Genomic DNA, 12,403 nt, shown 5'->3' with positions numbered 1-12,403 from the left:
CAAGGTAATGTGCATAGATGGCAGTCAGGCGGCGTATGCGAGCCGGTGAGGTTCTCCTGAAGGCGGCGGCGTTGGCGTCTGAGGCCGGCGTTCCTGAACCAAGTCATCCGGAACAGGCTGTGCTTGTCTGAACAAACCTATCCTGGATTACTTGAATCAGGCCCAGAGGCATGAGGCACGTCGTCCCGCTCCGTCAGCCACTTGAACTCAGGCGCCACCTGCAGACTCAGCCAATCAGAGACATGGGGAGACGACGGAGCGGCGTTACCTGGTGTACGGTTCCATCTATTTCCACGGGAATGATGAAATCTGCATTGTTCACAGGCTGGTCGAAAGAGACAGACAGGGAGACGTTAGTAATTAAAACATCCAGCGTCTCTGTAAAGACTACAGCGTTGCCTTTTGGAGAATGAAAAAAGACTTTGTATAAGTATTTGCACGGAACGCTGTCGATCTGGTTTTTAGGAACCAGCCGGTCAGTCGATGGGAATTCACCGACAATCAGGAACAGACTGAGTTAAACAGAGAGAAACTGAGCTGCTCTCTGGTTTCTTTAAGACATTTTCCTTACATATTAAAAAAAAACAAACATCCTTGACTTCAGTAAACTCGGTGGGTGAGCTGCCCTGGTCCTGGAGCTGCAGTGGAAGTCCCCATCATCACACTCCCACCACTGTGTTCCTACATGTTCTCCATGTCTACTTTTCCAGACTCACGTTTCCATTTTGTAGGCCATTTTGTGATATGACCAAAAAAGCAAATGGCAAACTTCACTGTGGTTATACAAACACTCTAAAATAGAAGACTGAATATGTCAAGAGATGGGCAGGAAGGAAGGAAGGAACAAAAAAAAAAGGGATAAACAAAGGAAGGAAGAAAAGAAGGAACAAATGAACAAAAATGAATGAATGAAAATCATAGAAAAAAGGACATGGGGAAGGAAAGAAGGACACATGGAAGGAGACAAATAAGGAAGAAAGAAAGGGGAAGAGACAGAAGTTTACAAAAGCAAATATTTTTCAATATTCCTATTCCAGTTATCCAGACATTAAAAACAGCACTTGAATCAAATTCCAGACTTTTCCAGACTAAGCAAGAGCGCTGCAGTTGACACGGTCCATTTCTGCTGACATGTTAGATTTAGTTTTCTCCCATAGTGGAATAGAGGTCTCACGTCCAACTTGTTTATTCAACTGAAGGCTTCCACCTGTCTGTTTCTAACCCTGCTGTCTGACCTTTGAACCTGGTCTGAGCTCAGCACCATCAGACCTTGGAGTGGATTTGCTGGGAGGTCTACTTCCGGGAAGACTGGCAAAGGTTAAATGCTTTCCACTGACTTGGGGTATTTTGGCATTACTACCATTCCCACATTGATGGACGGCAACAATTTCTTCCCCGGAGTCCTTGTTATTGTCGCGTTTTGGTTGTACCCATAATCCCCCTGCGACTCACCTTAAAAGAGCTGTGAACTAACGTCTCGTCCAGGTCTATCACCACACAGATCTTCCCGGCGTCTTTTGACTTGGCTGGAGGCAGCAGTGGCTTGACCTGGACAGAAACACACACATTGACCGCAAACCCGACACCATCCTCTCTGATTCAACCGAAGGAGGAAGTCAGCACACCTTGGAGACCGTCCCATTCTCCTCCACTAAGAGAGGGGCATTGTTGTTGACGGGCGGGGGTTCAGGCTGGTCCCGGCAGAGGCAGCAGAACAGGCCGGAGAACAGGCCTCTGCTTCGCGGCTTCTTAGATGACAGGGAGGGAGAAGAGCCTGCAGAAAAGACAGAAATTCACGCAGTCAGCGTTAACCTCCCGGACTGTACGAAGATGACCACATTGAAAAGGAATGAGGCGCAACTGCTTACTTTTAACCACTTTCTGCTTTAAAAAAAAAAAGTTTGACTCTTCCCTGATAATTTGTGGTGAACGTCATAAGTGAGGTATTGTCAGGCGAGCTGCGGATACTCGGGTATGACGAGGAAACCCAGAGACACGCCCACTATGAAGCCGACTGGAGGCTAAAATAAAACTTCCCCTCTGGTAACCTTTGTCCAACTGGAAGCAGAAACAAAGAAAAGCTGCCTTTTGTAGGCCTCAGGTCATGTTGACGCTCATCATGACTTCTTTGTTTGAGGCAACTTATTTTTGGCTGACAGTGATGCTAGTTGTTCCATTGTTAAATTGCTAGTTTTTTTTTAAATTTTAATAATTGTCTTCACAGACTTGGTAGTTGTGACAGAAATAAACACCTGCCTTGAGTTTCCACTGATTGATTCAGCTCTTACGCCAAGACCATGACTTAGACTTATGTAAAATCAAAATCTTTAGTCTTAAATATCAGCAATAAATTATTCATTAAGTGAAACTACATGCTTGATCTTTAATGGTGAATTTTGTCCACTGTTTCAACTATATGTCATAATTTCAAAAAATATATTCATTGGATTATTAACACAAACCCAGTTGTAAAACCTTGGTCTTCAGCCTACGTTTGTTTATCAGTTGATCTGACAAACCATTGGCCAAATGATCAGTGCCCATCTGACTAGCTTGTTAACTTCCTCCACTCGGAAGATTTCTTAGTTTTGTCCAAATTCAGGCACTGTACCATTCCCTAAATTTGGAAGGGGAGGGTACAGTCCTTTCTCTCAGACCCTGCGCACCAAGTCTCCTGCTTCATCCACCACTGGTACAACAACTCAAATCTTCTGTTTGGCCTGCAATAAGTCTTAGGATAAGGTGGACTATGACCGGTCCTTCACATCTGGGGAACAAGGGGAACACATTGGAAGGAGACTTTGAATTTAGACAGCCTTCGTCACACATCTGTTCAAAAGGATGTAGCCCCTGAATGGCTATTACGTTCCCAACAAGCTCCCAGTGAAGACATCTTGCTACAGTCAAGACAACCAATATCAATAATGTTTGGAACTCTATAATATAAAACACAGAAACCAGGTTCACCAGACACTTATGACCACCTCAGACCTACAGCCAATAGAAGACATATGGGATCTACGGAAGTCCCAGGAATCTGGACAATCTGGAGATGTTATACACGCCAATGTAGTTTCTTCTTCGTATCGCGTTAAAAGTGTGTGGGGTTAAAGTCTGACCTCCATCCCTCCCAAAGGAACATTTGAAGAGAATCAAGACTTCCAGTAGAAAGTTTGGAAGTCTTTAATTGAACTTATAGCTAATTTAAGCTGAAGTATTGTTGGTCTCAAGTCACAATCGCTTATCTTAGTTACAAAGTTTATTCCTCCTCCTGTCATCCCTGTAATTAAACACTTCTCCAGATTCTCTTCTTCCTCACACCAGACTTTGCTTCCATCTCTGTTCTCTCGTTCCATCCGGACGTGACCGCGTTACTAACACACAAACCTCTGTTGTGCTGCTCTCACGCCTCTTTCTTTCCCTCCTCCTCCCCCCTCCATTTGTGGATTCAAACCAACGGTGTGACCCCTCCACCGGCCTCCGCCGCGTGCAGGCCAAAACAGGAAGAGGAAACAGACGGGTATCACTGGGAGGAAGCCTCCTTGCCGGCGGGTTTTAAGAGGAGCGACGCTACTACTGTCCTATGATTTCAGAGTTTGTTTTTCTTGTCATGAACAGTTTCTTCCACGTTTCTGCAAATTCAGCTTCCTCTTTACCCCCAAACAGCAATTAAAGCTGTAATTTGCAACAGATAAAGCATCTAATGCTATAGGAAACACACAGAGGAAGACTTATGTTTTCTTATTTCACTCCTTCATATCCTCAGGATTTCAGCTTCACTCCCATGGCCTTATTTGCTCTCAGGAGTCTTAATTCACTTCAGTGTTCCAGCCGCCCCCCGCGCCATCACATGCCTTTCTGCAAGAAAAATGTCCAACTGGGTGCTGACTGCAAAACACAGAGCATGAATGAACTTACAAAGAAAAAAAAACGGGGCTCTGTGAAGATGACAAAGAGAGAGCGAAGCGGAACGTACTGGAGGCTTTTAACGAATAAGAAAGAGATGTGTCCCCCCTGACTGATGGGTAAACCTGAAGCAAAGGTTTTAGGTCAAGAAATTCAAGCGTCAGTGATATTGTTCTGCGTCTTCAAAAAAAACTGATTTCACCTGTGTGGGAAAAAAAAGTCTAGATAGAAAGAAAACAATTAAACTCAAATGCTAAGCTTAATTCTTTTAAAGTGAAACACAAACAGGAAGTCCATAGTCCATTGATTCTGAATAAATCAGCACTTTCTGTTTTCTCTTCCTGCTCGGCTTATCAGCTTGTTGCAAGTTGAGATGGCTGCGGACGGAAATAAACTCAACGCATATTTCCAGTGCAGCAGAGAGACACTCGCCGCCAGCTCTTCTGGCGGAACCAGAGGGACGCCCTTTAGAAAGACGGCTGCAGGAATGTGACGCAGCCAGATGAGACAGAATTCAGTTTTCGCCTCTTCACATCGTTTTGATCCGAGCCAGAGGAGCTCTGGTTCCGATTGGCTGACATTGTAAACACTGACGTCTAAAATCATACCTCGACTTACGAGTGAATGTTTTTATTATTGCTATTATTATTTTGAGCAAATAGTAATATTTAACACTGCTGGAACAGCAACTAATAATAATAATGATGACAGAGATATGAATAAATAAAATAATTATAGCTATCATTATTTCTACTGTTATTATTAAATGCTACAATAATGATAATGAACACTCTAATTACAACTAAAAGTTATTACTATAGACATTAACTAGAGAACAATAAACATAATTATTACTATACTTATTCATATTTTGTATTATTAATTGACATAATAATAGTAATAATAATAATAAGTACTAATAACTATTAGTATTATTAATTACTACAGCACCAACAACACTCAGTAAATATAATTACATCTATCAATTATTACTATCATGCAAGAACAACAAAATTACAATTATAATAATGCTGTTTTGTGTTGTTAATAATAACCATTTTGACATCCATATCACTCCCATGCTTGTACACACTTCCTATTGACTGTAAAACCATAAACTAGCAGCAAGGCCAGCACTGTTGCATAATCTGCTCACATGACATTCAACACTAACGCAGTCAGAAAAGTGCAGGATGGCTTTTTTTTTCTCCCTCCAGAAGAACATCTTAACAAATATACATAAGAGCATAAAGTTGTGGCGTAATGCAAGGTGTTGCATAATAGAGTTAAGTATCAAATTTAAGTCCAATACGCCACCCAGAAGCCCCTGTGTTTCGCCTTCAGCTCTTTTAATGAGCTCCAACCACTTCAAGAGGCCATGGAACACCAAAAGCCTTTATTTGCATCTATATTGCTCTAATTCTCCTAGTAAAAGTCTCCTAATTGTTATTTTTTTTTAAAAAAATTGTAGCATTTTACAATCTTAAAAGAATAAAATACAACTCATGTGGTTTTCGACAGAGATCAAAGAATCAAGTAAAAAAAAAATTACAAATTTGCTCTGGTTACAGAACAATAACTGGAGCTGCTGTTTGGAGCCAAGCTGAGACGGAGACAAGGAGACAAGGAGACAAGGAGACAAGGAGACATGGAGACATGGAGGCTGGAAGGATCCCAACAGCCAACCGGAGGATGCTTCGTAACAACATAGCACCGATATGAACATCTATATCTATATCTGAATATTGCTCTTAAGGTTTACCGGTATTATGAACATTTTGCTACACTTCCTGACATCGCCTACATGACTTCAGATAAAACCCAACACGCTGCATCACTGTCACATGACCAAACAAACACCGCATACAAACAAGGTGGAAAAATGTTTTATTAGCTACTTATCAGACCAAAACCGACGTGTTCAACAATGACAAACATCGATATGTTAGTGTCGATATATCCCGCATCCCTACTTAATAAATTACCTTTTTAAAAAAAAAATAATAATAATTAATAATAATAAATACAACCTAAATGCAGAGACCTGGACTTTGACTGGGCCGTTGCAACACTTTTTTTTTTCTCTCATCCAGCTTGCGCTCACAGATAATCTTCATATCTGATTCAAGGATACTTCAACACATCCGATAAACTAGCTGTGCTGCAGAATGCGCATCGCCTCCGTCACCGAGCCTCCCAGCTAAAAACAAATCTTTCCATCACAGCCGTTTTCATTTCCATTTACTCCGCGTTTCATTTCATTTCGGAGAATTTCACGTTCGGACTTTAACGTGAACTCGCAGAACCGTCCGTTCGACGAAGGTGCCCAGACAAAAGCCGATCAGCTGCTGCCTCCTCCAGCTAAACTCAGTAATTACATAGCAGCTCATTTTTATGCTTTTTTTAAATATTTTTTATAAAACTCATTGCCCTGTAAGAGCAGGCACATGGACTTTATTGTGGGGTAACTAACTAACAGTAGTGCATTAAACACAAACTCTGTTTTATGAAGTCAGTTATTGTGTTCTGGTGATTAAAATGCTCGGCTGGATTAAATAGTTCCCTCAGCCCGGCATAACTGAAGCCTGTCATCATTTCCCTGTAATAACCCACATCTCCCCCTCATGATGATTTTTTTTGAATATTTCTGCCTCTTCATGCTCAACTTCAGACATCAGATGCTTCAGCTGAGTTCATCTACTCTCCCAAAGTCAGCTGCTAAAAACGTCACTGAACATGCCTTTTAAAAATCAGCTTTGATCTCACAGAAAGTTTTATTTAAAAAAAAAAAAAAAAACCTAAAATAAAATAGACAACTATAAATTTATGGCAAATGTTTCTACAGTTGTGGAGAAAATGAGGATGATAAAAGGGAACAAACGAAGAAAAGTTTTTAATCTAGATATATAATATAATCTAGGTATATATAGTAATATAATAACTGCAGGTTTTAGCAATTTTTCTGCTCTTAATCAAATATTTGCTCTTTAATTCAACACAATGGCACTAAAAGCAACAGTTTTATTTTAGAAAACCCATTCTCCACAAATATCAACAAGGCAGAGAAGAAAATGTATCTCTCTGTGTTTTTATTTATTTTAAAACTAAAAGCACAAATCAAAGAGTGGCTCTTTGAAAAATGATGACACATTTCCTGTATAGCTATTTACCAAAAAGTTTTATTTTATTTCTCCAAACATGGTTTATGTCACTCGTCTGGGTAAAAAAATGTCTCTTTCAGATTTCAGGCTCAAATATCAACATGAAGCTTCATCCAGTGGCTGTAAGCCATAGAGCCAACATTCCCAACATGCACCAGGGCAAAGTTACATAACAGACTCAGCTGCTCCACATGTAGAAGAAACACACACACACGCACACACACACACACGCAAACACGCGCGCACACCCCCGCTAAGCATCTGCTCATGTTTCACCTGATCCTTTATTGCCAAAAGATGCTCTTCTTCTGTGGTGGAGGTCTGATCTGCTGCTGCAATGCCAGCAGATCTGGGACTGCCGCTGACTCCAGGATTATCCAGTAACCTGCACAGTTTCTTGTCCCAGATGGGAGTTAATGTTCAACTGGGACAACTGGAGCCATACAGTATGCCGTTTTGTTCTGTTGGGAGTTTATCTCATTGCTACTCATCCAGGCATGTTGAGTCTATGTGTCCCTGTTTGCCTGAAGATCCAAATTGGTACAATTTGAAAATGGAAACTCCCATTTTTTTTTCAGCCACTAAATACATAAAACCAGAGCAATTTCATTCAAATTTACAAATAAAAACAAAGTTCTCGTGTATAGACTGTACTCTCCACACACTTTCTGTTGCAATCCACACCATTGTGCCCTCCAACGCCGACACCAGGGCCCAAAACAAACGATGAGCTTGTGCGGTTATTCTTGATGAATGAGAAGTTTTATTCTGAAAATCAGAAGCGTCCGTGTCCCGTCTGACAAGTAGGATGATTTGTTCGGCGTGATCAATGAAGCGTGTGGCGTGGCTCAGTAGGAAATTTCTGCTTTATGGCTAGCAACATCAACATTTATAGTCAGTAACATCTGTGTTCCCAACCAGATTTCCTTACAGCATATTAAGAGTGAAATATAGAAACTTACTTTTAATCATCAGCTGTCAAAGTGGGAACAAAACATACCTCCAGCACGCAGAAACCGATACATGTTTGGTAAGCTCTTATAGACTTAACGTAAAGTCGCGTCCAAACATCCAGACCTACAGGTACAAAATGACAAGAGGGCTGTTTCATAAAAGTAGAATTACAAAATCCAGGATAAGAGATAAAGCCAGGCTTGACATGCCACCATCAGCTCATCCTGACTTCTATCAGTTTCACAAATACCAAACCAGATTCAGGAGGTGCAGCTACGTCGAGCCAAGCTAAAGTAATACAGATTTCTTCGACAGACCAATGAGATCGATCACAGATTCACTGATGCTACGCGCTATATAAACTGCGCACATCATAAGTCACCCCAAACAAACAGCATATTTCTATTGAGGATTATGAGGAATTGAAGAACTTTCTATACAAGAAAAGAACCCTGCTTAAACAGCAAACGATAGCAGATCAATTGAATACATAATTAGCCAAAAATGTACATTTCCAAACCATTTTTTTTACTAAAAATCGTCCTAATCATTTGTCATTTTCTCAAATAAACAACTTTAGCTTAATATGAACATTCATATTTATACGGAACAAACAAAAATTAAACGCAAGAACATTTTTGCAGTATCTAGGAAGTGTGTGAATAAAATATCTACTACAATGTGCAAATGACTACTAATAACTTACAACGTCCCTGCCTATATCGCCTTTAATTACTTTTACCTATAGTTAACTTCCCGATTGAGTTGTGATGCTTTTGTTTTGAAGGGACAATCTACTGTTAAACTGTTAGCGCAAAGGCAGCTTAACGGATAATTAGATCAAAATCATCTAATTATTAGCCCCCTTGATAGAGGCAAAAGCATATTTATGATTTCAATAAGTACAAGTATCAAAAGTATGCTAAAACTAATATGGATTTGTTTGATTACAATACATTTGTTTCTTTTCAGCCATTTCTCCAATCCTCCTAACACTGCAATGGTCTACTAAAGGCCTTTCTGTCAAACTAGAACAGTGGTCTTCAGAAACACAATCGAACAATAACATAATCCACATGGATCATTTTAAAATTGATAATGGTATTTTCTACCATCATAATGTTAAACTACTTGACTGGATACCAAAATTCATTTATAGTATTTTAATGCAGCGTGATTAAAAATGTAGAAGCAGACAGACTAGAAAACAGAATTTGGTAACTTAACTCATTGGTTTCTGATCGGTGTGATCGATGACTGAACAGATCAGGCTCCAGGCTTAACTAAACCTGGCTGTTGGCGCGGTCTGGAGCAGGCTAAATCGCCATGGTAACCTATGCATTACTGCTTTTGTAGACAGAGGTTTCACTCGGCCAGGATATCTGGAAAATCCCGGCTTAATCCGCCGCCCTGGTTTTTGAAAAAGTCATCAGCAAAGTCAAAAATTGCAAAAAATGACAAAACGCCCTGATGAACATTCACTGCTCAATATCAAAAAAATATCAAATCATGCAGGTTTGTTAAAGTCCATCAAATGAAATGGGATGTTCTACCAGACATTGTGACCAAGAGGTCTATTGAGATTGCCTTGCTGAACACACTGATACTCCACTGACAGATCATATTTAGTACGCTGCACCATTCTACTTATGAACAAAAGTTTCCATGTCCAAGTATGGCTAAAAAAAATTAATTATTGTGCGAAAAAGTACAATATTCACTCATTTCACAAAGTAAAAGTCATATTTATTACACATAGAGTGAAATATTTCAAGCCTTTATTTATTCCAACATTGATTAAGGCTTACAGATAATAAAAATGTTCAAATCAAAGGCCTCTTATTATTTTCTTAATATGCGATATCAAGAAAATATTTGCAAATTGGTCATCACTCCTCTGACTTTGCGTCATTATGGTTGGCCTTATGTTGGAAGCTCCAACAGCTTCACACTTCTTCAAGGTTTAGGAGTGTATATGATTTATGGTGATTGTTTAGGGAATATTTGTGAGGTCAGACACTAGTGTTGGACAAGAAACTACCCAACTCTACCTCGGCAAAGGTCTAAAAATCAACCACGGTTGCCTTCTGCTCTCCTGTGAGAGAGGTTTGACTGACAGACCGGCCCACCGGGTCATGTCTGCACAGTCAACAACTCAGTGACTTTCTCACTACATTTAACAACATTTCAGACAAAAGAATTGGTATCAGCCAAAATCGAAATTGGCAAGTAAGGCTTTTAAAAGACGGTAACCGGCCTAATTGACGATATGGGACTGATTGGAACACTTGAATTCAATACTTTGGATGGTTAATCCAATATTGATGGATTAGCCAAAATATTGGATAATCCAATATACCAATAATGGACAATAATGGATAACAGTGTACATAACAGTGTATGCACATGTTGTCCAGTCTAGTTCATACCCAGAAAAAGTCTGCTCATTATAGACAGTGCAGCAGGCTGGTCAGTTGGGGGAATATAAAAAAATAAAGAAAGGCTAGAAGTTAGCCGACATGCTAGCACCTGCATCATTTTATGACAGCATGCATATAGCGGCTCATCTGACAATACAATAAATATAATTAAGCAGAAAAGAATATCTATTATTTAAATATGTGGTTTATCTTATGTCTCCTGTCATGCTAATGACATTCACCTACAATTTGGTCATGAGAGTAAGGATACCATAAAGTTGACACTTAGTAACTACAGTCAGTCCTCACTTACTGATCATACACGATCTAAAGCTAGATTTGTTTTTCTAACAAATCACACCGAGCTTTTCCACAATGACACCCCCTATTCCAACAAACGTTTGTCAGATATTACACAACACATACTTATGAATCTGATATTTTAAGAGCTGTAAATAGTGCATTGTCTATGCTGATGTAGGCGATTTCTAGAGTGTTGGCCGAAGAGCCAAAACTCTAGAAATACAAAAGCTAAACTGAATCAAAGACCTACAGTAGATCCCCTTTAACCTGATTGATTAGACTAAAACAAAACTATTTGTTTCATGTTTTTTTTTTATATATATGTAAATACTTGAATTTTGTAACCCCTTCCACCACAAAAATATCCACAAGAGAAAACTGTATTTTCCACTCTTCTTCGTCTCAAGTCTGCATAGCTCACACATCGAAACTGATATTTATGGTTACTAATGGAAACCACACCAATCATTAACATAAGACCTTAAGATTATACATAAATAATAACTGCCCATCAAAAAAAAAAAAAAAAAAAAGCTGAATAATTTTTAATTACTTTTAAACATCTTCAATTTTAGCAGAAATGAAAAGAAAAATCTGGAATATTTTGTAGTTTCGCGACTGCAAAAATAAAATAAATTAGGGTATTTGCATGTTTAAGCAACAATATTAGGGCAATATTCTATAAAACTTTCACAAGTTTTTTTTTTTTATTAAACTGAATTTAATGGTGTTTCAGAATTGATCTGCAGTCTGAAGTAAGCATCTTTAATAGTGTGTAATTAACATTATATTTATTTAAAGTAATATGGTGTAATAATTACTTTTATTTGACTATTTTCCTTATTATTCATAATATTTTCAGCACTCTTACTTATTTTAATTGCATTTCTTTTGTAAAGAGAGTATTATACCGATGCAAAAAAAAAAAAAAATTTGACAGGTTGGGTTGATGTGTATGATCAAGCTGTGGGGACGTCACTTCCTTTATTATTTTTTTTTTATATATATATATATATCAGAGGCCAAAAGGCCGCAACGATCATCCCTGTCCGCACAACCACCAAACTTTCGCAGTCCGACTGCGCCAAGTTGTTTTCTGATTCCTTTTCAACGGGAAATGAGAGAAGTAGAGCCGCCTGTAATGAGCCGTAAGCAGATTACTGCAGTTTTTTTGGATGTTGAACTCTGACCACGCAACTGCAATAGAAAAAAAAAAAAAAAAAAAAAAACTTTTCCTGACATGACAGCAGGGGACAAAAATGAAGACACTCACCCCTCTCTGACGCGGCTTTACTTCCCTCGTCATCCCGGCTCACTTGGGTGATTATTGAGGACGGGTTGTCCATCACGTCCGAGTCCCGGACCTCACGCTTTAAACTTCGGGGCTGTTTCGCCGACTCCGGTGCCGCCGCTTGAACTGAACATGTACGAAAACAAAACTGAAAGGCGCCGGAAAAGTGGCGAAGCGGTCGCCTAAAGCGCGTCCATTAGCGCCGCCGGAGGGTCCGCTCGCTAAGCCGCTGACGTAGAAAGTTAGAAAGTTACCAAACATTTGTTTTCAAAGAGTTGGTAACTTTGATTCAATATGGTGCTCAACTCCGTTCGCAATTTCAAGATACAAACATGGAGGTTTCAAGGCGCCCCCTCGTTCACTTAAAG

The 12,403-nt window shown here is 39.5% G+C and overlaps 1 protein-coding gene across 1 annotated transcript in view; it reads right to left on the bottom strand.

The window, feature by feature from the left end:
• Positions 1 to 12,403, bottom strand: part of LOC102238167 (carboxy-terminal domain RNA polymerase II polypeptide A small phosphatase 1-like) — a 16,156-nt gene extending 3,753 nt beyond the window's left edge. The window contains exons 1-4 of the mRNA XM_005813927.3: positions 12,018 to 12,403; positions 1,626 to 1,774; positions 1,453 to 1,548; positions 269 to 325 (exon numbers count right to left, since the gene is read on the bottom strand). Of these exons, the coding sequence (XP_005813984.3) occupies positions 269 to 325; positions 1,453 to 1,548; positions 1,626 to 1,774; positions 12,018 to 12,090 (375 nt within the window). The 5' untranslated portion in view covers positions 12,091 to 12,403. The remainder of the gene's footprint in view (positions 1 to 268; positions 326 to 1,452; positions 1,549 to 1,625; positions 1,775 to 12,017) is intronic.

Source organism: Xiphophorus maculatus, chromosome 24 (assembly GCF_002775205.1).
Source record: "Xiphophorus maculatus strain JP 163 A chromosome 24, X_maculatus-5.0-male, whole genome shotgun sequence".
In the NCBI taxonomy this organism is placed as follows: Eukaryota; Metazoa; Chordata; class Actinopteri; order Cyprinodontiformes; family Poeciliidae; genus Xiphophorus; species Xiphophorus maculatus.
This window is presented reverse-complemented; position numbering and strand designations above follow the sequence as displayed.